Genomic DNA, 27,769 nt, shown 5'->3' with positions numbered 1-27,769 from the left:
TCGTCCTCCCCATCTCCAGATAAAGGGTCTCCTTTGCAATGGCATGGACTAGAAACCTTTGTACAAAAATCCGAATCAAATATTTCAAGAAAAGGTGTTGATTTTTATTTATTTATTGCTCCTGAAGAAGACTGGTATTATTGCTAATAAAATCTGCACCCCGCTTTCACAGTTTATACTCGGGAGACTCTTGGCCAGCACTGTGTGGATGAGTCACCTTTGGAGCCCTGGCACCCAGGGTGTATTTCTCCACACAATTATCAGTTTTAAGTTTCGAAATCTTTGTTGATTTGAAAAAGTAAAAACCAATTTAGAAGAAAAAATTAGATCTAGGTCACTTCACTCCACTAAAATTTTGATGATCATTTAAGAGATTACCCCATACTATTATGTGCTTGTAATTTCATGTTCATTAATGGCATTATCTCACCATCTCCATGACAATAAATCTGTGCCACAAAATTATGAGAGAGAGTGAGATTTCATCAATGGCACACTGAAACTGGAAAACCAAGTTGATAAAGGGAGATAAAATTGCATTCTGGTGTCACTTCATATCTGTACAATTGCCCAAAATAAAAATTAGATTCCAAAAATAAAGAAGAAGGTTATATCTGGTAATGCCAGTGCAATATTTATAACACTGGAAGATCTGAAATATTGCTGTAGAGTTCTTGATACAGGTGGGTTGAAATGTTTTTCTCCCCCCTACCCCACCCTTTTTAAAAATTTTGATGAGAAATTGTTGGCTTCCCCGTCCTACTTGCTCTATTTGTTATACAACTCAAACCCTTCAACACAAGTCAGGTTATTCAATCACAAGGAGCCATTGGAATTAATCATTATAAATAAAAAAAATCAAAAATTTCCAGAAAAAATAAATTGCACCATAAAAATGGATAAAAAATAAAGGCATAAAAGATATTTTATTGAGCATTAAGTGCGTTTACATTAATATGATCTTTAAATTATACTATCAAAAGATTTGTACCAATATATTATGATAATAATTAAGGTATATAAAATTTTGATATAAATCGTTGGTCTACTGTGTCCATTTTCTGTATCTTCCAAAGTTTGAGACTACATTGCCATTGATGAGATGTGTTAGTTGCGACACTTCCTGGTTGCCAACACAATGCGTCCAAACCCAGTGAGTCATCCAGATAACCTGACTGTAGACTATTCGCCATTACTCTCAACGTCCGAACATGGCTGAAGGTTTGTCTACAGCGTACAGGAACACGTAAGTAGAACAAAAAATATCAAAGTGGACACTTAACAGACGCTTACGCAGACTCTATCCCGTCCGCATAGACTATTAGATGCGCCGTTGAGTGTTTCGTACTCAGGGAAGTTAAGTTTGATAAGGGATGTAAATAAGTCCATGTTGAAGCGTAGTGAATTGCCAAACTGCTTGGAGTTAGACTCTCGTGTCAGTATTTTTAAATACTTACTCAGTATTTCCGTTCTGAAAGGTCAAATCTGCGACTTTATCTCAGAACCCAGTGTATGTCTGTCATATTTTGGTGAATTGAGCTTATCGTTTGGACAACCTGTTTTGGGTTAACTATAAAATTCTCCATGTACACTTTCATTTTAAACGTGAGCAGATTGTTGTCTTTTAAGTAGTGTATTTTTTTTGATGACTCATATAATGAGAGTGTTTGTACCAACATAAATGGCTATGGTTTAGTTTATTATCCCTAATATTAGATATGAATGCAAAGCACAAAGGTTTATGACGGGTTATGACTGAAAAGAGAGGGCGTATCTGCTATATCAGACTATATTTACTTGACATATATACAGTGTATACTAGTAAGGGGGTTGCACATACATCACTAAGGACTTATATTTACTTGACATGTATATGCCAAAATCTCTGCAAGAAGACTCTGTCTGAAGGAAAAATAAAGAACTAAGATATTGTTTAGTAGAAAGCATCAAAGAGATGTACATGGGGTGTTGTTCTTTTGGTTTTGGCTCAATTTCGGTAAGTGTCAATGATGGCATTAATGATGCCATTACGGTAAGTAGTGGCTTAATTGGTCAGTTTTGGGTTGGTCAGTAAGGGAGAAATGCCAGTGGGCATGTGGATGATGCCAAACCCCTTGAACCTGTGTTCTGCTATCTGTAGGCATGCTTAAGCATGATCTGCTTTGGACCGAAAATCTGTTTAACTCGTGTTATCAGCCCGTAGCACATATTTCAGTATCTGAGGAGCGCGGGGTGTCTTTGTAATCCTGCAGGTCTGCAGAGAGCTGCCACTAACCGTCGGATGGCAATATATATGTATATATATATATATATATATATATATATATATATATATATATATATATATATATATATATAATATCCCTTGTAAATTATAAATGCCTTTTTATGGATGAAAGTCAGACCGCTCTCCATTCTGAAGTCATCTATGGCAGACCACGCCTCTGATGATGCCTGGAAGGTTTTCTTCAGCTGTGTCATCACAGGTCTTAATTGCACTTCAGCAAGTGCACACATTATTGTGTGTGACAAGTCTTCGTGTCAGCTCATGGGCATTTACATATGAATTAATAATTGCTCATTTCTTAGTGTTTAGGAAATACCTAGGGTTTGGTTAATTCTTTCTAGACAGGAAGTTCACCAGTGCACATTAATAGTTGCATTGTTGTGTTAGGCCTGGTTCTATGTCAGAAATAAGAATTTGGTAACTATTCACTCCAAAACAACTCACTTATTGCAGTATTTCATGTTTGTCAAGATTTGTCAAAGAGATGGTTGTTGCATAAGTAAAATATTTAATGATTATTTTAGTTGTTTTGCAGTAATATCTTTTGACATGAACATCTAGTTAATTTTCCACACCTTTCAAATCATAATTTTTAGCAGTTGCCAATGAGTTAATTTTGAGAAATATTTCTCCTCAGTTACACCAACATGGTCTTCTGCTTTGATGTTAAAGAACAAATGCCTTCACCAAGTTGGACTAGATCCAAGATCTTTGAGCATGCATGAACTTTCTTAGAAATATTTCCCAGAGCAGAAATTATGACCCATCTACTAATATTTCCACTGCATTCCACCATGGCCTGGCCACCGTGACATATGGCATTTAGACAGTTATTACAGACTAATTAATACACGTGTTGGCATATGGCAAAGGTCTAGCTGCTCTAGCCCATGGTACATGTTTTTTATGCATCTGTGTTCTCTTGACACCCATTAAAGCTGGTCTCTGGTTTGCTTTAATATATTGTTCATACTGAGTAGACTTTCAATTTTAATCATAGTACTTAAAGGCTGACAGAGAGTTAGACCACATTGCTATTGGCACCAGCGTAGATCGATCCAACTCTGCAGGGATTCTTGCTGAGTGTAATCAGCTTAACTGAATGACCGTCTCCTCCTGACATTTAGTAGAATACAGAAAAGCTGGTGATTGTACATTGATTGCATTGGAAACAAAAGGAGGTGTGTCATTCAGTAAGGCTGATTGCACTCAGCAAGAGTCCCCGCAAAGTTGGATCAATCTACATAGACCAAAAGTGCCTATGGGAAGGGGGTCCTAAACCTTGAAGTAGCTAATGTTCAAAGTTCCTTAAAATTTGAAAAAAAATCCTTTTCAATGCCAGCAGTACATCATATCCAAAACATTTGGCATCCAGTAATTAAAGTTCTCTTACAGTAAGAATGCCTCTGGTACGTTTTTTATGTTCAAACTGATTAGAGGTTCAGTTTTAATGTTAGGTGCATGCTTTCTCATCATCCTTAGGTAAATACTGGAAGTCCCACATATTGTGAATATTTTATATCTTTATTACTGCTGATTGGTAAGCTTTGAAGAGGGTGTTGACTCTGTCCTCCATACACCTGCATTTTTAAACACACGCAGACTGTTAGCTGGGTCGATATTCAGAAAGAATTTAATTTCCTGGAAATTTCCTCTATTTTTCCCTTTATATCTATTTCAAGGAATGTCCTCTCCAAAACTGTTTAGAAAATAAAGGTGCAGAAAGCTGTTTTCAAGTTCTAAATACCGTACCCGTTATTTATGGTGTTCAGTGAAAATGTGGCATATCATTTAATTCCTTGAAAGTCTCTTTTTATGTACAGATACAACTTTGTTCTGTGCTTGAAATTATTGAAATATTCTAAAACTAAACTTAAGTAGGGTTCATAAAACTTCTTCAATTTGTTTGAATTAAGTGTGTTTACTAATTGTGTTTACCAAGCGCCCTTAAGTACTATGACTTTTTTAAAAAACAAATACCAGAAAAGTTGGTTGACCTGAGTAAGGTGTTTGGCAAACTGCCAGGGTCATTTGGTGCCTTGTAGTTAACGGTGGTTATTTTCTGCTATCATAACACGGGAAGTTAAACATTAACAGGCACTTAGCCCCGGGGTGAAATGATCGGAGGATAATTTATATATCATTAATCAAGGATCATAAATCTATTCAGTACGATTACTAGTCCATGAACAATTGGTATGTTTTTTGGGGCACTATTATGTTGTAGAAGTGGTGGTTGGCATAATGCTTGGATGGGGTGTGTACAATGGCCTAAGTTTGATGTCTGGATTTTCCAAAAAATCTTTCAATCATTGTTTACTTTACCTCGTATTGTTTCAAAAATATTTCGGGTTGTTTTATTGAAATTGTTCCAAAAGCTCATTAGATTATTTTTAAATAAAAGCTGTCTTATGAAAAATAAAGCTTACTTGATATATTCTTTGCTAACTCACAACATTTGTGTGTCGAGAACAAGACCAACTTTTAGTGAAATTTACCATACCTTATGATTCTATTACTTAATCCAGAATTTAAAATTTTAAAACCCAGTTTGTGTGACGTGGACGTCCTGCATTGACCAAATTACATAATTCAGCCTATTTTAAATTTCATGACACGAGAGATATGGGTGCTTCATACATAATGTTGATCTCTTTGCTGACATCATTTAGTCAGTTTCAAGGCTTAACTTATTCCTGTTGTGAATACATCTTGTATAATGAGTGGGAGTGGCACTTGTAATATTTTAATTTAGAAGTGTTATATTGGAGCAGAGGAGTTGGGGGAAGGGTGAAAGGCTATTAAAAAAATATATATATATATATTTTTTTGAAGAGCCAAGAGAACATTATGGTGGATTTCCATTGTTTCCCTGAGTGACATTTTTGGACTAGTACCAATCCTGTTTGATATCCTGTCTGAATGCGTCTGATTGGTGTTTTAAAAAACGGAGCCTTAAGTCTCTGGGTTACACGTCTGGTGTCTGGTGAGTTCTGTCTAGACAGAAAATAACAAGACTTAGATCTAGCCATGGAGTACGGCATAGATTTTTTTTTTTTTTTTGAAATTGTCCAAGTGCCCAAACTGCCATACTGCACCAGAAATATTCATTTCCCTGAGTGTTTTTCTGTACAAACTTTTTGAAATCTTGAGCATCTGAGCATCATTTAGAAATCTTTTTTTTTTTACGCAAGAATATATACAATTGTTATACTAGTAAATGTTTTATTTGTTTCCTCTGCTATTTCTTAACTTGTGGTTGGAATTAAAACTAAGTCCAAAAGCAAATGCAGCTGAAATTTTGTGACAATTCTCGCTTGTAGATACCCCCTTTCTCCCACAACACACACACACACACACACACACACACACACACATGGTTGTAGTAGCTTGCACATTAGCTGGTTACTAGTAAGCCGTAAATTCCTGACTGAGATTTTACCCAGGTTTCCAGCCATCGTGATACGACAGATGGTCTGCAGAGTATGGCGATGCAAACCACTAGTAGGTCCCATAGAGTTTTATGTAACTTACGATTTGATTTTATTTACAGCCTTTTTAATGAAATTTTCAGGCAGTGCTGAAGTATACATTGAGGTGTAGACTTCTGATTTGTGTGTGCCATTTAAAAGGTGTTATGTTTGTTCAATCATTTTGTGATATCTGTAGCTTTTTTTTTTTTTCAGAAGTGGTTTTTGTTTACAGTGTTTTGATATTATCTTTACAACTTGTGTCTGGTATATCAACTTTAATTGGCTACTTTATTCCAACAAATTGATAATTTCAAAAACAGTTTTCAGTTCAAAATACCTAAAAAATATAAGATTTACTAGCTCTTAATATATATATATATATATATATATATATATATATATATATATATATATATATATATATATATATATATATATATATATATTTCGTCCAAATTTTTGTTTACCTGTTAAAACTGGTTCTTGTGTTTCAAAAGTAGTACCAAAACAACACCAGACCCACATTTTTTAGCCCCAGTAAAACATCTGGTCCTGTTGTAAGCTTATTTATTTTAGCCATCATGTTGTTATTGTACACACCAGGGCTTAAACCAAACTTCTGTAGTTTTATTAGAGAGAAATGATGAAAGATGCCCATACTGAAAGGTTTAATACTATTTTTTTTCAGCAATGGATTGAATATGAGCACTTTCATGTTCATTTATTTCTTATTTAACAGTCATGTTGCTATGCGGTCATTTGTGATAAAACTCTCTCTTTACACATGGCGGAGCATGCCAGCCTCATTTTATTTAAGAAAAAAAAAACACATTAATTAGACTGTTTTGGAAAGCTCTGAAAGTACACTGCATCTTATAGTGTGGATGTAATAAACATTTTTAAATGGGGCCATTCAAGCCTTAATATTGCACCCGTTTAGCTGTGAAATCTGCTGGGAATGTAATTTTTCTCGCTGATAGCAAAGATCATCAAGTGTAGAGGATCCTTGTGATTGAAAATTGTAAAGATATTTATCTTTGAACATAATACCTTCTAGACATATTCTTCAATAGCACCAAGTGCAAGGTGCCCTGTATTTAATCCAAACCATCTATTAAAACATATATATTTCCTGAGTGAAACAATACATAAATATTCATTGCACTGAATAGAACAGTTTATCCCTTTCCTCCAGCTGTTTTTTCATTTTAGTGTTTTCATTTTATTGTTTTTTCTAATGTAGATTGATGGGTGCATTGCTGATTTAATATAGGTCAGATAGTGCAATTATAGCAACGTTCAGACATGTAATAAATGGGACTGTTTCACCATTAAAATGTGCCACTGTTTGTTGGTAAATCAATTTAATAAGTTAAGATAAATTGGTTAAGATGAAGAGGGGATATTTTTGTTCTGTTTGATATTGATGAGACATGTGGCAATGTTGGTTCCAATCCAAGGGCATTGAAGGCAAGTTGAAAAATTAAAAATCATTGTGCATATTACAACCATGAAGCAACATCAGAGAAAACCCAGATGAATTAATTTGGTTGTTGTGAAATGAGTTTTTTGCTGTAAATTTTTAGAGTAAAATGTTCATCTTAAGTCTGAAATTGTGAACCTGTCTCGTATACAGAAGCTCCACTTATCCTGTGTAAACATTTTTTCACCCTGAATTTTATTGGCAGCATGCGGTTATGGCATAGTTGCCGAAGACCCCAGCTGGTTTTAGATGAACTGTTTGCCAAGGAATAGTAACAATTAGCAGACTTTGAGATGTACTTACTAGTACAAATCTATTTTTTCACAACTCTAGCTGACTTAAATTTTTTTAGTGGGGGGGGGGGGGATGTGCAAGTATTCATTTTCTGCATTCCATTCGCTTTTTTTACCCGATGAAAAAAAGTAAAGAAAAAGTTTTTAAAAAGTTGATTGTTTAAGGGTTCATTATACATGCTGCATTACCTGTAACTTTTTCAAATCCTCTCACTCTCAAGTGTTTTTTCCCTCATTGCTCGCGTGTCTGTACGCAGTTCATTAACAGAGGTGTTCAGGGGGTTAACACACTTGAACAGAGGGCCTTTGAAACCGGCTTTTATTGGGCTTGAAAAGATTACAGCTGCAGAGAAAAGGAAGGAAACAATTAACATTAAAGACTGGTAAATAATGAGTTTGGAAGGGGGGTTGATATGTGAATTGTTTGAGGCTGCATTCCATATGTTTGTATGTACTTGGTGGTTGTTCACATGAATTCTGAGAAGAGAGCTTCAAAGATTGAAATGCTGTCACTGATGCAACTGCAAAATGAAAAATTCATTGCTGGCTAGTGATAACTTTTGTTACCAGTAATTTGAAATTAAAATCCGTCTGAAAGTGTAATGCAGATGATGCTGACAGTTTGTTAAGTGCTGTTCCTTGTTTTTTCAAAATGATAATGACATTTGAATGCTAAAAGCATAACGTTTAGAAGAATGCCATACTTTGCATTTCAAACTTTTAATTATTTTTCTTGGCAGTTATTGATTATTACATACTGTTGTCAAGAAATAATGTCGCTTTTTTCATCAAAATTTCTGCATGCCTCAGTGAAATGTCAACTTTGATATCCAAAAAACATGTCAAAATAATTAACTTTAAATAATGAAGCAAAAGTGCAGATATAAAATATTAATTTCAGTATATCTTTTCAGGACATTCTGTGATTGGCTTTACCTGAGCATTGGTCAGACACAGATGAAGTTTTGAACCTAGAATACAGGTAAGAACATTAGATAAAACAGTCTTTATACTGTACTAGCAGGAGAATTGTGCTAAGAGGACATAAATCAGTAGTAGTTGTCCAATTGAAGACAGTATTGCAACTGTTTTGTAACAGGAAAAGTACACCTGATGTCTTGGGGGGAACCACCACATATTTATCTTGGACTGAAGTTGACTAAATATTTGTCTAAAAGTTGGACCAATTCTGGAGTTGGAAGTTTTTTTTGTTTTTGTGAAATTGGCCACTGGTGTGATACATAAGCCAAGTCTATCTTGTTATAAAACTCACAGTATTTGATTAAATAAGTATACTACCGCTGAACTACCTAGAGTCAAAATAGAGACCAAAATTTTGGTCTTAAAATTTAGTCATATATTTGCAGCTAAAGTCCTTTTGTCAAACCTGCCTCAGATTCCACAAAGATTCAAAAGCTGAGGCAGGCTTGGTGTGACAGGCTGCTGAGGCTGTCCTTGCATGAGGCCGTACAATCAGAATTTTTGGGAGGTGATTTCCATGTACACATTTATCAGGTGTTGATGTATATTGAGGAGCTGATGTGTTTCTCTCACCTCTTTGTTTTAGCAGTAGGAAATAATGAGGGTGATAACACTAGGACCCCATTCCCAGAGATTAGAGCGATCCAAACTAGATCGACCTAACTCCCTGGAGGTTCACGCTAAATAGCTGTCAGCCGAGCCGGCACGAAAGTTAATTACCCCCTTACAGCTTGTAGTAGGCGGGACGGACATTTAAGCCGTATTATCTGACAGTAATCTAGTGAGACTCCCCATGGGGATAGATCGATCTAAAAATCTGGGAATACGCCCTAGCACTGGGCTATAGATTCTCTGTGTCAGACTGGGTTCCCATACTTAAAATCGATCCATTTGGATCAACCTTACTTGCAGGGGATTTACGCTAAATTGCTATTAGCTCAAGAGACTTAAATGACTGTCACGCCTACCGAATCAGCTAGGGGTAAAGATAATTACCCCTAACAGTTTTACTAGGCGTGACAGACTTTTAAGCCAGTTAGTTTGATAGCAATTTAGTGACACTCTCCAGGGAGATAGATCGATCCAAATCTCTTTGGGAATGGTGCCTCGGAGGCCTGTAGGATGGTGACCATGCTTTCTGTGTGACAGGCCACAGTACAGATATCACGCACAGAATTAGCCAGAGAAATAAATTTATACAGATGGTTTTAAGAATCTCTCTGCAGCTCTGTTACAGTGCACTCTGCTATATATATAAAGTTGTGTGTCTGTGTTGTGTGTGTGTTGGTGGTTATTTATGTGCATCTTTCGTATGAGGACATGGGCACACACACACACACACACACACACACACACACACACACAGAGGAATGACCCTTAAAGATGTCTTTCAGACTTGTATAATGTCATCAAAAATGAATGCTATTATTATAAAATATTTTCTTTAATATTCAGCCTGGGATAAGATCAAGGTGGATTCAGTCACGAATAAACAAGTTTTTCGATAGATCAGTAATATGACTGGGTAATAAAGTGCTGAATCGTTACCATTAACTGCCAACGTCAGCTGAAAATTGCCATTTTTTGCTGCTTGATTGGCCCATTATCTGATAAGGAATTTAAGCCTCTATATTCAACTTGTAACCAAATTTTATGGCACCATGGGCACATTCAGAAAGGAACCATCTTGAACAATTTAGGTGATTCTCTTACGTATTGGTCAGGCTGCTGCAAAAATGACTGTATCTTTTCAGTTGGGAAAACAGGGAAATTTATTTACTTAACAATTAGTGTAATTTTTTTTTTTTTTTTTTTTTTTTTTTTTTTTTTTTTTTTTTTCAGTTCCAAATACATATGTATCTGAAATATTGATAATTGACCATAAATTGTAATTCTTTCCAAACAGTACTGCTGTATTGCCAAGGTTTCACAATTGATGTGAAAAAAGTGGTGTTTTTTTTTGGACTGAGAATCAGACTAAGGAGCCGTATTCATTTTAATATGTTCCAAGTGACGTGGGTGGTGTCAGCGTGGTGTCAGCGTACATGTCAGATCACGAGAGGGTAATTAGTGTGAACATGCAGTGAATGGCTAGAGCAGGCATCTGACAGTTTGAATCAGAAGTAGACTTGATAAGGATATCCCCTGGCCTGGAATATTACCTTGAACTGAATTTTTGCATTTCATGTAAATATGAGGTTGTTATTCTTGTTTTTCTATATACTAGTAGACAGGAGCTGATGGGTCTTCCAGAAGACGTTCATTTTATGTTGATGGGCATCTTATTTTTTCTGTTGAAAGACAGTCAAAAATGGAGGATGGATCAACAAAGATGATTTGGAAGACTGTCAGAAAATATCTCTGGATCTGCCCTTGTATAGTGTTGTAAGAAGAGGGGGGAAAGATGGTGAAATGGGGAGGGGTCTGCTTCATCTGGACCTTCTTGCCCCCTTTAATTGACCCAACCCCCACCTGGGTCCAACCCCCCCTTCTCACCTTGCCAACAGGTTAGTGGCAGTCTGTGTTGTGATTGTACGTAATTGCTATAGGTCAAAAATAGTTTCCTCTTTTTTTGTGTGAAACTGGTCCAATACCTCAATATTATCAGGCTGTTGATTCTGTTTGACTAAAGGGTAATCTTTAAAACTATTAGTTACTTTATTTTAGTGAACTTTGATGTTTTTTATCTTGATTTGAAGAAGACAAAAAATTTTTAGGTCCATAGTTCTGAAATAATATGAAGACCAGCATCAGTTCTTTAGTAAAATTACAGTGTGTTTGTGAGAAGGGGTTTATCGGGCAGTGACTGATGTATTTGCTATCATAATATCATATGTTGCTGATAAAATCTTACATGTGCCTTTCAAATTATCCACAACAGTGCACATACCTTGTAACAGAGGATGGATCTGCCTTGCTCCTGTATGTATGTATGTATGTGTTTACCCAGAATACAGTGGATTAGTGGATTTAATCAAAGGTGAGTGTGGGTGAGAAAGAGAGAGGGAGATGGAGGACTAGAGAGAGAGAGAGAGAGAGAGAGAGAGAGAGAGAGACTGACTGACTGACTGACTAGCATAATAGTTCCGGTTAACACATCAATATAAGATGCTGCTTATGTACATATATATATGCACCATATTCTGGATATTTTGGTTAATCATTTGCTTGGTTGAATAAATTATGGGTTTTGTTGAAAATGGGAGTTGCCTTAGCCTTTGTGAAGTAATGACATTGCTGTCTTATTATGAGTATATATAGATGCTACGATACTAAATTTTTCTGTATAATATCGAAGCATAAAACTGCTATAAATAGTTGCCGCCTTTTGTTTTCTTCTGGCCTCTAGTATATTTTGTATTCTTAGCACTCTGCCAACATTTCGGTTCAAAGACATTTGTAATGCCACTTACGGCTGTTAATTGAAGCAAACGTTAAACAGCCGTAAGAGCAAATATGCTTGTACTTGCACAACAATCAAGAAAAAAGGTTTTGGTCTCTATTGTAACATCCTGTAAAAATAAGCAGCATGGAATTATGTGAGGGAGCCATTATATACAAACACAAAAAGAGTTTCAGGTAGAGAAAAGTTTGCCGTTAAAGATCATTCTTTGTATTTGAGAAGAGATTCAACCTTATAAAAGTAAGATCTAAAAGGATTATTTGATTAGCAAATGTGCTTTTATGATTAATGTGAAAAGATTTTGAAATCTCATTTATTAAAGGAGAAATGTCAAAGGCGAAGGGATTTTATAGGAATTAAAGTGCTTGTGTAATAAAAATGAAAAGGTATTAGATTAGAAATCTAAAGTGTTAAGGGATTACTTAACACTCGTGTTTGTAAACAGGCTTAGTAGCCATGGGGCAGTTTTAAATGTCCACGGCTGGGCAACGCTGGACTTTACTGGACGTTTACACAGGAGCAGGTTTGATCAGTCAATCCTGGTGCGGCCCATTTTCTTCTTCTTCTTCTTCTTCTTCTCCTTTTTCGTGTTGATATTATTATACATCAGGCCATTGGGTTGATTTTTCAAAGAAAATATAGAGTTATTGCCAAATTAAACATTTATTTTAAAGAAAGGATTTAGTAATCTTTTATGGAAAAATGGATTTTTTTAGCCAGTGACTACATATATCCTTGCAAAACCCCAGAAATGTTAAAATATTGATTTTTCAGTCATTCTGCATTGAGACTTAGATATAAGATAGAGTGAAATGAATTAAGATTTCTTGGAAATGTTTTAAGACTGAGTTGCACCAGGTTGGCTCCAGGATTAAAATCGCATAAACACCAATGCAAACGTTCTTTAAAGGTCCAGGCCCAAGCAAACTGGTGGCGAAGTGAACCCTTTGACCAATGCAACTATTATTATCTCCGATTGCCGACCTTTGCACCTCCGATAAGGCCAGTGTACGTTATATTTTCTGTATTGATGTTATCATAGCCTGTTAATAGAACTACTCTGCCTTGAATGAGGGGAATTGTACAGGCTGCTTTTACATGGTCCGTGATGTGAGCTGTATAAACATTGAACTCACAGGAAAGGGTTTGGTCTGCTACGTGGGCAAGGAGACAAAAGAAGAAGGAAGAGGTTAGGCGTGGTGGGGGATGGAGTCTGGAAGGTAATATATTGGGCTTTGTATTTTTGGGGGTGGACTCTGAACTTTGTCTTGGTGTGGAGAGGTGGGCTTGGAAAAGAGGTTAGTTTCGCTTTGGTACACTGGATGGTTCTGCTTTTGAAGGTAAGTACTGGCAGCAGAATCATGGGAACACTCCTCATAGCTACTACACTTCAAAAGACTAGCATTGTCTCTGGGATACAGTGCACACATATCTCCAGGACACCAAGCTGAAATTAGAAATTGTCATCGAAAGATATATATTCTGTCAGAAAACATATCGGGTTGACTTGGTATGGCATCATGGTTTATTTGTTACAGGGTCCAAAGTGGATATATTATAGGTTTATATTTTTAACACACACAGCCAATCCAGACGTGTGAGGCCTGCTATCATAGTAGAAATGCTATTAGACATGAAATGTCTCCGTACTAGTAATTGCTAAAAAAAAAAACAGGTTTATTAAGTTGCTCCCCAGGGACCTCCTTGCCTAAATGGCTCAGTGTATTGTTTCAGTCGTTTCCAGAAATTTGGCACCAAAGTTACTATTCTGTCGGTGCCTTGAAGAACAGATAAGAACTGATTGGGTTATTCAGTGTGGTGTCACAGATTAGATTTCCCTCGGAGTTTGAAGTTCAAGCTCTCTTGAGAGGGCAGGCGAGTAGTAAGAAAGACACAAAGACTCGAAGATTGTTTCTATCTGTAACACGCAGGCAGTGAGGGCAGGAAAGCAGGAGTCTAGAAATGCTACAAGATTAATAAGGTGATATCAGCATATTGCTTTTCAGATTTTTAGACTCTGAATTTTCTGATTATTACTCATTTCTTTACATTAAGCCTATGGCTTTTATTTGAGTGGAAGGGGTGTCGAGGTGAAAAATGGAGGAAAGAAAAAGGTATGGGATCATCTGATGGATCGTGGACTAGAACAGACATTTCTTTTTGCACTTTTCAATTTCCATCATGTTCTTGATAGGGAAAATATTTCCTTGGTTTATTAATGATGTAAGTCATGTTGTTTTGTGTTGGTTGAGCTCTTGCTGAATAAGGCAGGTAAGGCCTCTTGACAAAATTACCCAGAAAAGTGAAAAAAGAAACCAAATAGAAATTTGGGGCAAAGGATATGCTAAGGTTTTAGGTTTATCAAAAAGTCTCTCTCATCATGGAAATATATTTTTTTTATCGTAGAAAGGAGATCAGTTGTTTAAAGAAAACATATTTAGGATTTCAGATCTGTTTACATACAGGGGATGAGACACCTCGACAGGTAAGACACCTCGACAGGTAAGACACTTCGACAGGTGAGACCTTCCGACTTGTTATCCTTATCAAATATTATGAGCTGTATTGGAAGGAATTTCCTCCCAGGCCAGAGTAGAGGATTCACAGTAGAACTTTTAAGTCTGAAAATTGGCCTAAACTTTGGTTCTCTTCAGTTTAAAATAATTCTGTAGTAGTTAACTTACTAGTAAAGAAAATAAGGATTCCTCTGAAACATTAGCCGTGTCTTTTTTGTTATAAAACGGGCATAGTATTTCATTTGAGAGGGCTACATCTGGATTATCCTGGGTCAATATTAGAGCAAATCTTAGGTGTTAAATTTGGGCCAATTTTCGGGCGTGCAAATTCTCTGGAGTAGTGAAATGTTTCCATGTCTATTTAGTAAGAACTGATCCTGATTGATGTCCAGTTAAATATTGTTGTTCATTCCTGCAACTCTTATGAGTCATTATCATGATGTGTATATATTGCTGTGGCACTTTGAGACCAAACAATTTGTACGAGTTATGCCGGGATAGTTGAGCAAAATGAATAAGTTTTGGGTTGATACCTAAGAAAAAATCCATTCCGTTAAATTTGGTCGACATAAAGGATAATTTATGTTTTAAGAAGACTCCTTTTTATTTGGAAATTTCCATGATAAGTAACATTTTATGCATGTTTTGGTAACAGGGTCTTCGCTTCTCTACCCCCCCCCCCCCCCCTCCACCCCAACTTCCTCGTCCCCGTTTTCCTCCTCTAGAATGTGCTTAGCAAATTTCCTCCATTGTTTGATTGTTTGAAAGCACTTGAGGCATGTGAGCTACCTATATTGACTTGTGTAATAATAGTATAAATCCTGCTTTATTTTGGAAACATATACTTGAAACACTTTGATGAAAATGATTTGGCCATCATCTGGAGATGAGTGAGTGAAAGGAGAAATGTGCTCATTAAAGGGATGACAGCTCTTCATTTTGGTGGGGAAAGTGCCATAAAACGGATTTTGCTAGGGTAAGGACAGTTTTCTTATACTTTCCAATGGTTAGTGAATCTGTTCCGGCATTCAAAGTAAGTTGATTGGTTTCTTTAAAAAGTGTGGTTTTTGTAATTATGGCCATCTATGAGGGTCTGCGTGCTCCAATGGCTAGCACAGATTTCAGAATAATTGAGATAACTGCTGATTTTGTGGTAAAATGGAATTTACTATATTTCTTTGTGTTGTTAACAATGTATTTATTGTGGAATTTTGCATCTCATATGAAGAGTTATCCCTTTAAGAATGGCTGTGCTTTATGCTTCAGTATTTTATTATGATAATTAGAGAAAATACATAAATTAAACGTGTAAATATTTACAACTAAAACACAAGCTGATAAAAATTACATTTGTATGCAATTAAAAAATACATTTATAAATTGCCTTGATTTACTGTGCCTCTCAAAATCCAGTTTTTTATTGAAAAAAAAAAGAAAAAATTTTTGTGTATTGGCTCATCTGGATGTCAGATAAACTGCAGATAAGCTCTAAATTTTGACATTCAGGAAAATTCAATTAGAACTGGGAAGCTGCCAATATTTGGCCACTCATTACATCAGTGTTTACCTTAGGGGTTAGGCAGTTATTGATTTATTGTCCTAGTTAAGATGCTGCCCTCCCTTATCACTGCCATGTATTAATATATATATACCTACCTACGTGGCCAAAAGTATGCTGTAAAAACTATTGGAAAAAAATGGCCCAAGGAATGCCCTGAACATATCAGTGACTTGTTTATACAGCGGCCAGAAGGTTGCAGTAAAAAATATTGGAAAATATTGGAAAAAAAGTGATTATTTATTGGTTTGTACTGCTCATGATTATGTCATTAATAGTACTTGTATTGAGCGTACATATACCAGAAATATACAGTAAAAAAAGAAAAAAGAATGGAGAAGATGATTCATTAAAAGGCCTTTCTTTGGTTTACTATATGTATTAAGTATACATTTGGTCAAGAGGATATGTACTAAAATTGCAGAAAATGGATCACTGTTGAAATCAGTGGACTCTCACAAGACATTTATTATCAGAATGCATGTTGTGGTGTATTTAAATAAAAGATTTCTTGAAGAGCTGGGTAAATTTCACCGTGGCCTGCTATAAGATTTATCATTATTGCCAACAATGCTTGTATCATGAATATTGTTTAATTTAAAAGTGAGATATATTAGTTCATGCTATCCTCTTATTTGAACAGGAAAAAAATGGACAAGACTAGGCTCGAAAAACACTTCACCAGAGTTATTTTGAAGTGGATTTTGTCTGCATTCATGGTACAGAAATTTCTCTTAAATTTCAAATACCTTTAATTTTTTATTTCAAGCTAATCCAGGGTAATATGTTTCCAAACTTGCTAAATGAAGATAAGTAGATAGACAGATACTAATATTAGATAGCTGATCTATAGATTCTGTACAATACACAAATTTCAAATATATCGGTATGATATGAAGTCGGGTCCCTTTTCAAATCATTCAAATAATCTTTATGTTTATATTGCCAACAATTTTTACAGAAAAAAAAAAAAGAAATCTCTGTTGTTCGAAGTTATTGAGAAATTACGGTACAAGTTCAGTCAGTGGTTTTATCAGCTGCATGGTTGATCAGCTGTTTCCAGGGAAGACGAGCTCCTTGGTCCTGGTTACAGACAATATGGAGCTCACTGATATGCCGTGTTCATATGGCTTTGGAAAAAAAAAGAAACATAAATGAACTGAGAGCTGTTTCCGCTAATAATCTTAAGACCAAAAGTTGGTTTTAACTTCAAGACAGAAAATTCTGCAGTGGTTTATTAAAATAGAACAGTTATTGTTCTGAATCAATTTTTCAGTTTTTTTTTTTTTTTTTGTAAATAAGGTACAATATTGTACTAAAATGAAAGGAATGTTGATTAATTTATTCCATATGTAGACTGCAAGTTTTGGTGCGAAAGTCAGGCCAACATTCCTCTGCGTAAACCAGCCGTAGGTGACATCAACTAGACCATAACCGGTCCATGTTTTGCCCCTGTCTGAATGCACCCACAATGACATGAGTACATACAAGAAGCTACTTTGCAATGCATGATTTGCTGTTCAGAATAGAGACAAAAGCCTCGCATGCATACTATTACCTGTGACTCATTTCTTACAGTCAGATGTGTAAGTATGAACAGTAGTTGTTGTGTGTTAAATGAGGTCAGGGGGGCATTTATGGAGTCTGGGGGAGGGGGGGTGGGAGGTAAGAGCTCAAATTTACCACCCAGACTAGTATATATGTTTGACATTGAATGTTAGAGTATTGGAGAATAGGGCTGTTATTATGCTCTAATTGTCTAGATTGAACGAAAGGAATGTTTTCAAAGTTAGCTGCTTGAAGTTCTCTGGTCTTGTTAGATACAGTCCTCAGCTAGTTCATGTTAAAGTCTGCTGTCAGCTAAGGGCAGGAGCTGCAGAGTAATGTGAAGTTATTCAGGGAAAAATGTAGTCTGAATTCTGAGATGAAAAATTTCAGTCTACTTTGACCATAGACTATATAGTTGTAGTTCATGATGAAACTGCACACTGTCACACATGCACTGACAATATGGTAGTCTAAATGCAGCCAGGTTCATTTTGTAGAGGTTTGTATTGGCATTCTTATATGATTAATGCAGAGATATAATTTGATATTTTCTCTCTCCAACACACACAATTCCCCCCCTCTCTCTCTCTCTCTCTCTCTCTCTCTCTCTCTCTCTCTCTCTTTCTCTCTCTCTCTCTATCTCTCTCTCTCTTTCTCTCTCTCTCTTTCTCTCTCTTTCTCTCTCTCTCTCTCAGGCATTCACAACACTTAAAACACTTTTTATGCCACTTAAAAGTCAATTTGTGTAGACTAAATAGCCTGCGGCAACTGAAACACAGTCTGATTTTTTTTGCCTATATTTCTATTAAGTCTTGGCATGTGGTGCAAGGGCACCTGAGGTCACCAAATGGTGGGGTTCCAGTACATTTGCCATTCAAATTGCCCTCTTTGCTGAAGGTGGGGTTTTCTTACACTTTTGACTGTGTCCCCCCCATTTTAGTCTTCTCTGTTATCTTTGTGGTATTATATTGATCAGTTTTTCTCTTTCCGTGACATTAGTTTTGTGGTCAAGAGTGCAAGACAGCTGTATACTTGTTGCGTTCACACCTGGAATAAGTTGGGTCAGAAGTAGACAATAGTATATTCTTCACCTGATGATGACCTAGAAGCTATTGAGGATGGGATATCGGAGAATGGGGTGAACTATATATGGGTGAGGATTGGCTGAGGGAGTTGGGGGGGGGGGGGTGTAGAGAGATTGGATGGGAAAGGTTGGTGGGGCAGAGCTCAAGTGGAACAGATAGGGAGAAGAAAGGATAAAGATAGAGAGACATGTGTGTGTGCATGTGTGTGTGTGTTTGCGTGTGTGCATTAGGGGGTAGCGTGGCAAAGTGGCTTGTTGATTGTCTGTGAGAGAAAAGTAGGGGAAAAGAGGTTTATGGGAGATGTAGTAAAAGACATGGGTTTGGTCGTTAGACATGAAGGGGGGGATTTAAGGTCCCTGTGTTAAACCAATCCTCAACTCATCATCATTCCTGTCAACATAAATGAGGCTATTTTGGTCTTATTTGGTACTGATGTGAACCTGACTCCACATACATATAGCCTAGGTCAAGTCTGGCCACCAGGTGCTGTGATGTTCTATATATGGCGATGCACCGATAGATTTGATATCGTGATAATCATGATGATATACATGAAGATTCTTGGAAATGTGTGAGGTCTCTTAGTATCTGGGCTGGGCCACATGCTGGTGTATGAACTTTTTGCCATTGGTTATATAGCATTAATTTACATGTCATCAAGAATGAAAGAGAGAAAATACAAATTAATGAGGACGCAAACAGAATTGGCTGAGCAAATACAAAAACAACAGTGTAAGTGATTGAGTAAAACAATAACAACAACAAAGACCTGTTTTTGCAGTGATCTGTTTCTGTTTCAACACATTAGGTCTGGACATATACTTATGCCGTAAGCCATCATCATTATCGTCACTGTGCAAATCAGCTCCAGTCATAATGCTGCAACAGATGCAAATATTTCTTTATTTTTGTAACCCAAATAGGCTTGAGATATTGACAGACATCATCACTTCCCTCATTTTTTTTAACCCCTTTATGACATGAATGCACTTAACTGCTGAATGATCATACTAAATAATGTAATTATTGTACTAACAGTTTATGCAGAGTTTTATCCACACTTATTTTGATTGAGCAGAAAAAACACAGGAACTCAATATTGAAATTTTGACTGAGTCCCCTTTCTCTTTACTTATTAATACAATTATTGATTCTCTTCCTCTTGTAGAATCGGTACCCTGGGTCGACCGAGAGCCTCTGAGCCATTGATTTTACAGCTGCATGCATTTAAGTGGCCCTAGTAGGAGTCGTAGCAGCAGCAGCAGCGCGAGCAGCTCCAGTCTGCGCCGCCATCGTCTCTCCATCGCCGAGGAGCTGCTACGGGAAGAGGAGGAGGAGGAGCAAGCCTCGAGGACTGCCAAGCTCAGCGTGTGGACTCCAACAGGCCAGGTGAGTTGGTAGTGAGGTTGATGGGAAAACTGTCAGTGCTGTGGCTGTACATTTGATGTGTTAGATTGGGAAATCCATTGGTGTGTGTGTGGGTGTGTGTGTGTTGGTGCACATTTATACTTGTGTGTATGGTTAGCATGAAATATGATTTCCTTTAAAAATATGATGTTCCTCTAATGTTGCATAACCATGGCAACTTATCATAAAGGTGACACCATGCGTGTTAATGTATTGGATAACTGCATGAATTGCTTAAATTTGTGTTCAGGAGTGTTAGCAAGGATGACTGTATTTCAAGGAGAGACTGTATTATACCTTATGTTTAGTAATTTATTATTCTGAGTTTAAGTTCAGATAATTTAGAAGACCAGTCATTTAGTAGTGCTAGATCATATGATGACCCACTGGTGAATGAAGGGGGGGGGGGGGGGGAGAAAAAAACTATAAAGACATTAATCAGTGAATGATTTGCTCATCTCTGCTATATGGCACTCGTGACATTCAGCAGGGAAACTAACTACAGATCAATATCAGCATCAACCTGTAGCTTCATCAACAGACACTTTTCAGTGTGTTTCAGTGAAAGAAAATGGCAGATAATGGTGTGGATTGTCTAAAGGGTTAAAAACTGTTCATTTTGCCCTCCCCCCCAAAAAAAGAAAAAAAAAAAAAAATTTCCTGTGGTAAATGACAATTTTCCCTTAATTACCAATGGTTAATGAATTCATTTCGACATTCAAAGTGAGTCCCTGATTTTTCATTTTTAAAAAGAGGGTTGTCACATGGTCCAGTAACCAGCCTTTTGATGGTAAAATAGAACTTATTATTTTCTGTAAATTGTTTACAATGTATTCATTATGAAATATGGATCTCATACGAAGAGTTGTTATCCCTTAAAACCTGTAACTAGTCATGAACAAGTGGCTCATTGTGGACATGTTTCTCTTGGGTTAGTTATTTAGGGTCGATATATTTATAAATGAAGCTCAGTTGGTGAAAGTTAACCAGAGTTCGGCTGCGTTTCCACACAAGTTGTGACGGCTTGGCTTTGCATGTATCAGCTCAGCAGATTGTGTAGTTAAACTGTTTGGTTACAATCTGTTTAAATAAAGTAAGAGTCCATCTTTAACGGATAGTTCTTTATTGAATGGCATGCTTTTTATTAATCTTGTCACAAGCTCACACAACAATAAAGCTTTCTCAGTTTTTAATCGTAATAGTTTTAATATTTTAAAAGAACAAGGAACTAAGTTAGTTCGACCCAGGTTTACTAGAAATGGTCCCTGGATCAAGCAAATGATGATGATGATGATGTCAATCACAGGGTGTAGGGGCTATTGATTGCTTTCCATTAAATGAGGTCCACAGCATGGTCAAGCACTGAGTTGTGAATGATTGGACTTTTAATACCACACTGTACCTCAGAGTGACATTGTTTCACAGTGATCACTATGGATCTTTTTAAGCTTAGAACTATACCCTTGTGTTTGGTGCTACTCAGTAAATTATGATGAGGTGTTATCACAGGCTGTTCTCAAACAGAAGACCATCTGGTTTGGAAAATTGGCAAAAAGGTGTCACTGACATTGTCATTAGACTACCATTGCCTTGGTGACGAGACATTAGTATCAAAACCCAATGTAGATTTGGCTTTACAAAGTTGACATTAACACCTAGTGACCCTTTCTCTTCCATTTTAAATTAGGCCCTTGTGTGAATCTGCCTGTAGGCCATTAAAGTCTACACACAGACGCAATAAGTTCATTTGGATTTTTACCACTGATACCATACTAACACAGCAGCATCAGCATGGCATCATTGCAACCTATTAGATATACATATCAAGTCTGTAATGATTGTACCAATTTCACAAAAGAATTTTTGCCCAGAAATTGGTCCAGACTTTAAGAACTACAGTTTTGTCTGCCTGGGTTCATTACAAACACAAAATGGTCCACTTAATAAGTAAAGTTTAGTAAAGTGAGTGTATGATTGAAAATGGTCACGATATTTCCTTAAATTGAACTACTTCTAGTTTTGGCTTCTACTAGTTTTGGCTTGAATAGACTAAAGTTTGGGTCTTAACTTTAAGACGAGTTTTTTGGGTAAAGTTCTTTGGCAAGCCCTGCCCCCCTGCCGTTGTTTGCGGCAACTGATCCATACTGCCCTGTGTTACCTAGCAGTGTGCAATTTTGTATATAATAGGGTAATTAAATTCTCTTGCTTCATGTCTGCTAAAGGGGACTAAATTTCATTAGTTGTTTATGACTAGGTAATGAACGCAATGTGAGACTTATGCTCCCTTCAGGGGGTTGAAAGTACAGCTTGTGTTTTGCAAGTGTTCTAGTTTTGCGAGTGGTACTGATACAGCTTTCGCATAAGAATTTAAGTCCGAAAATTCTTCTTTAATTTGTAGAGAAATCCATAGTAGTTCCCCTAAAATATGATAACTGTTGATGTAATCAATTATTTTTCCACTTATAAACAGGAGGGATATTTTATTTAATTGAACCAAAGTGGGTAATAGTTGACTAGGTCTTAATGAAAAGTTGAGACTAACTTTTGGTTTAAAAGTTCTTTTGTGGAATAGGGCCCCCGAGTTACTTAGACAGCTGCTCTTTTAGGCATGGAGGATGGATTTATCAATGAAGATTCTATGCAGAAAACACCTTCTAGTTTCTTGTTATACTGCACAGCTGAACCTTGATGAGCACTCCATGCATTTCTGTGGTCTGTGGGGGACTTTCAGGGGCAGATTCAGAGATATTTTCTGACAGTCTTCCAAATTAACTTGAACCGTTTATCCATCCTCCATTTTTGACCGTCTTCCGACAGAAAAAATAGATACCCGTCAATGTAAACTTGAAAATCTGACCGTTTTCTGGAAGACCCAGAAGACGGCCTAAATCCGACCCTGACGTTCCCAATGAATTTCATCCAGCTAGCTAATGCTCACTAACTCCACAAGAATACTTGTTGAATACAATCAGATTAACAGTCTAACATCTCAATTCATTTATTTTAAATGCTTGAAGTTGAAAGAATACTTCTGTCTCCCTTATTAACATCACCACTCCATTTATATTTATATATTTATAATCCTTTAGTTATTTCTGGTATTAATTCATTGTTCTCCATTTTCTATCAGAGCATTATGTTGACGTAATAGCATCATCTACATTCCCAGGTGCCCTTTCTGTTTATAGATTTTTGATCACAATATAATACACTTCCCCCTTAGTAGTTCACACAACACTATTATGTTTATAGTTACATAACTCTCACCATGTACTCACATTAGCATATTTGGATTTGTAATTTTATTTTGTTACTGTTTGGGTATCAAGAATGGAGTCGTACATGATTTAGTTTTGTGGGAACCAAAGCTTGGTGACAGAATCAGGGATGGACATTTCCTCGAGCTCACGTTTGTCGATCCTTTTGAGGCTGGAATTCACAGAAATTGTTTCTGGTGCTGCTGTATAGAGATGAAAGAGAATTAAGTTTGGAAAATAGTTTTTGCATGATGGATTAAGCTTATTCCTTAGCTGAAGGAAAAAATTTGATGCATGGAGAGTTAACCCAGTTGTTAGTGAAACCTTGACCAATCAGTGAGTGACCGTTCTGGTACGTACCATCGATTTGTTACATTGTCATACATTGTGCCATTGATTCATTGCGGTAACAACAGTCAACATTGTATCATTGATTGGTTATATATTAACAATGGTCAACACTCAGTCATTGACTTAAAGTGTGATGAATGAAATGGGGACTCTATTGATATTAAAATCAGTGGTGGAAATTTAATTATTTGCCCCCTGTGGATGTGAAAGATGAATTGAAAGTTGCCGTTGGATCAAATATGGCGATATGCTGGCCAGGCATTAATCGATTGCTTCACTACAACTTTAGCATTGATTTTGTTAAGGGATATTGTCCAGTAAATGTGTGCTTTCTATTACTTATCATGATGTCATGATTTTATCGAATATGGGGTTATTCAGGAGATTTTATTCTAACCAGATGCATCCAATTTCGTTATTGTATGGACCAGTTATAAACCTAAAATACAAGACATTGATTTCTTAATTGTTTTAAGATAGGACAATACCCTCTTGTTAGTCATGTTCTGCTGATTAAACCCAAGTGGAAGTACATAGAAATATTTGGCCTTTAAGTTAAGACCAATTTTTAACTCTTGTTTTTCTGTTAAACTGCATGGCTAGTAGCAGTACAACATGTTGACAGCCTTTGGCAGTGTTCTGTCTGTGAGGCAGCAGTTGGGGGTGGGGGATGGGGCCGGGGGGGGGGGTTGTTCTAAGTTTCTAAAACTCCTTTAATAACCATCAGAATGTTTAACCTTTTGGCAGTTAACTTTGCATAAAGTACAGACTGTGAAGAAGAGTTCCCCGTCTTCCATTTGTTTAAAAAGGAAAAATCATTTCTTGCTTGACCATCAGCAGAAGGTTACTAGTACAGGGTTATCTAGGAAAACAAGATCACCTTCAGCTGGAATGAAACTGGAGGTTAAGTATTAGAAATATTTCCAGCAATTTTTTTTCTAGAGACCAGATCATTCCAAAAATTTGGCATGTGTTAGCAGCCGATAAGGCTGCTGCTCTCTACTAGCTGGTAGTGCCCAGCAGCCATTTTTTCCTAGTTATTGATTTTAAGCATGAAATGACGACTGAAGATGACTGACGCAAGTTCATCATCGTCATTCTTGATAAAATAACTTTAGGGGGTTTCTTCCATTTGCATCATGTCTCTTTGGTGTTCATCAAAAGAACTGCTGGGCTTCTTTGATAGTGGTATTTTATTGTGTCTGTACATGTGGCTTGCCGGGAGGCAATAGCTTATCATACAAATTATTGTCAGTTTTATACACTGTCAGACGTCTTTAATTTCGAACATTGCTGTGAAGAGGGGCACTTTTCCTTCTTAAATCTGTCTTTTCAGCTCTTGGATAAAATGCACAAAAAAGGAAAGAAAATACATCTATTTTTATCTCAAAGACTTTTGCAAGAAAAACAAGGAAGATACATGTTTTCTTTGACCTCAGATTTTGAACATGAAGTACTTATAGTCTTTGAAGCATTTCTAGCATAAATATTGTTACCATTGATTACTATACTGGCTAAGTCAATTAAAAATGTTGTGAAGGAAGAAAAGACATACAGGACGAGGGGTGATATCAAAATGTCTTTTGGAGCATTTGCTTTAATAATGTGCAATTTTGTTATTTTCTCTCAAAATGGGTTTTATAAATTGGGCCCCTGGGGGAAGGGGGGGGCAGGGGTGCATGCTTGTGTGCATGTTTGTATAGTAAGTGTAAATTATTTTGTGAATGCCTGTCTACATGTGTTATCGTGTGTTGTTCGTGTAATATAATTTTTGTCGATTGTTTGTTGTTCATATGTTGGTGCATTTGTGTAGTGTTCATGTATGTATGTGTGTATTTGTGTATTGTTCATGTATGTATATGTGTATTTGTGTATTGTTTATCTAGTATCTATATACTGTGCACATTTAGTAGTGTGATATAAATGTAGTGATCTATCCAAGAACAGCTGATAAACAATAGGAATACTTGATCCCCACATGTGCAGCTCAATCCCAGTATGAATAAGTAACAAACACTGCAATTTCGCTCTAGAGATAATACAATCAGCTTGCCTCCTTTTTTTCTCGCAATTGGATTTATTTCCAGAATTGGATTTATACCAAGAAAGCCAGAATTATTGCTACAGCATGGGCCTGTTTTACAAAAGGAATTCCTACAAGAAGATGGTCTTAAAGTCAAGTTTGGCCTACTGCAACTTTAAAAAAAAAAAAAAAAAAAAAAAAAAAAAAAAACATGGCTTAACCCGCTAAAATGAAGAAACTCAAACAGTAAATAACTGTTTCTTTCCTTCCATTGATTGGCTGTCTTGGATCAAGGTACACAAAAAGTATGGTTTAAAAGTTCAGACCAACTTAAAATCATTGGCGAAGCAGGCTCTCGGGGGCGCTCAGTTCAGATGATGACGACAGCTTATTACCGCTGCTTGCGTCATTTTGACCTGATGAGGCTGATTGAGATTAACGATTGATGAGTAATCATCTGTAATTTCAGTGCACGGAGGGAAAACTGTGTTAATACATGCAGTTGGTTGAGGTAATTACTTGTTAATCTGAGGCAGTACTGATTAAATCCATGCCCACAGAACTATGTTTATATAAGTTATATCCCTAAATTATAATTCTGAACATACGGAAAAATTGAAAGTAAGTTGGTTTCTTGTCAGTGAAAAAAAAAGTTAATTATAGGAAAAGAAGTGGGAATATATACTGCCATGTCTGAATGTTTTATCAATATTTGCATGGCACATTCCTGAATTGTTTACTTGCTGGCATTTTGGTAATTGATTTTCCAAGTAGGAAGTTTTTACACATGAATCTGTCTAGAGACATAAAATACACCCTGAATATAAAATTCTCTCAGTCTGGTATACCTGAGTTATACCGCTATGAGAAGTGGGTTCCAGGTTGTAGTTTGGCACTCAAGGTTTTACTAATCACCCATGATATGAGATAGATTGTGACAAGCATTTTATAATAGAAAAACAGAAGATGGATCTCATATATAATGGCTGTTTTCTAACATGGGCCTTGTATTAGATTTGGGAGCTGAATAATGCACAAATTAATGACTGCAGCCACGAATTAACTACCCCAATGTAGAATTTCATGCCACGGGCCCCCCTTGCCACAAGCTAAGCCTTTCATTATACTGGGATTGATATTTGGGCATTGGTGCTCACAAATCTGAGGAAGGTTTAATCCCTTTATAAGGCCAGAGAAAGATAAACAAATGCTCTTACTACAGACACAAATTCTCTCTCTCTCTTTCTCTCTCTCTCTCAAGGACAATATTTTTGCTAGCATAACTTCAATTTCAAATTGTACAGTTAGCCTAGAAATAGATCTAATAAGGACACGCAAAGTAAATGATTTTAGGTTGCATGTTCCAATCAAGGATGCAAACTGCAGTGCGCCACTCTAAATAATTGGAATTATGGTAGAATTCAGAGTATTTAGTCTTTTGAAAAAGGATCTCAGTGTTTCTGTCATATGGTTATGTATTCATCTACAGTGACTGCATCAAATGATTTTAGCTTATTACAGCATTGTGAGTGATTACTAACAAAGAAAAAAAAATGCATAGCAATCAACTTAGCAACAGTAAAATATGCAGAGGTGGCAGTGAGTCAGAATATATCTTTCTGACAGGATATGGTATTTTTGATCCAATATTCTATATTTCAACAATATGATTAAATTGTCATGCTTCCCTCTGCTGTCTGTGCCATTGCTTTAAAAGGAAAAATTGCCAAGAAATTACCCAAATTACAGTGGGAGGCGTGTTCGAACAGGAAAGTTATGATAGATAACTTGGGTTGTATTGCAGAGACCTCGCCTGGATATTGTCTGGGCTCTCGTAGTGGTAACATTTCTGCTTACTGAAAAACCAGGTACTTTCCATCTAAATTAATTACAGTTTCTTACTAAATGAGTAGAGATTTTGTCGAGGAATAAGTAAAATGTTACGTTTATGTAGAATTTGTCTGAATTAGAAAATGTTTAGCATTTGGCTAGGAATATATATGTTGTCCAGTTTGGCAGCAGATATGAAGTGGAGGCAGTGAATTTTATGGGGTTTTGTCCCCAACCTTAACAGCGACTTCAGACATTAGGGATATTTTTGTCT

At 36.5% G+C, this 27,769-nt stretch overlaps 1 protein-coding gene across 6 annotated transcripts in view; it reads left to right on the top strand.

Moving 5' to 3' along the window:
• Positions 1 to 1,086: 1,086 nt before the first annotated feature.
• LOC106155565 (tripartite motif-containing protein 2-like) overlaps positions 1,087 to 27,769 on the top strand; it is a 32,805-nt gene continuing 6,122 nt past the window's right edge. Inside the window, exons 1-3 of one of the 6 annotated variants that reach the window (XM_086994831.1) lie at positions 1,087 to 1,246; positions 8,451 to 8,518; positions 19,796 to 20,016. In XM_086994831.1, coding sequence (XP_086850957.1) covers positions 19,849 to 20,016 — 168 coding nt within the window. In that variant the 5' untranslated portion in view covers positions 1,087 to 1,246; positions 8,451 to 8,518; positions 19,796 to 19,848. Of the gene's footprint in view, positions 1,247 to 8,450; positions 8,519 to 11,477; positions 11,498 to 15,152; positions 15,413 to 17,370; positions 17,581 to 17,729; positions 18,042 to 19,795; positions 20,017 to 27,769 lie in introns of those variants that run through there. The other 5 variants (XM_086994834.1, XM_086994836.1, XM_086994835.1 and 2 more) reach the window with 5 other exon arrangements.

This window comes from Lingula anatina, chromosome 9 (assembly GCF_051362555.1).
Source record: "Lingula anatina isolate TDL-2025a chromosome 9, LinAna3.0, whole genome shotgun sequence".
Classification (NCBI taxonomy): Eukaryota; Metazoa; Brachiopoda; class Lingulata; order Lingulida; family Lingulidae; genus Lingula; species Lingula anatina.
Note: the sequence above shows the minus strand (reverse complement) of the source record. Positions and strands in the feature narration are given on the sequence as shown.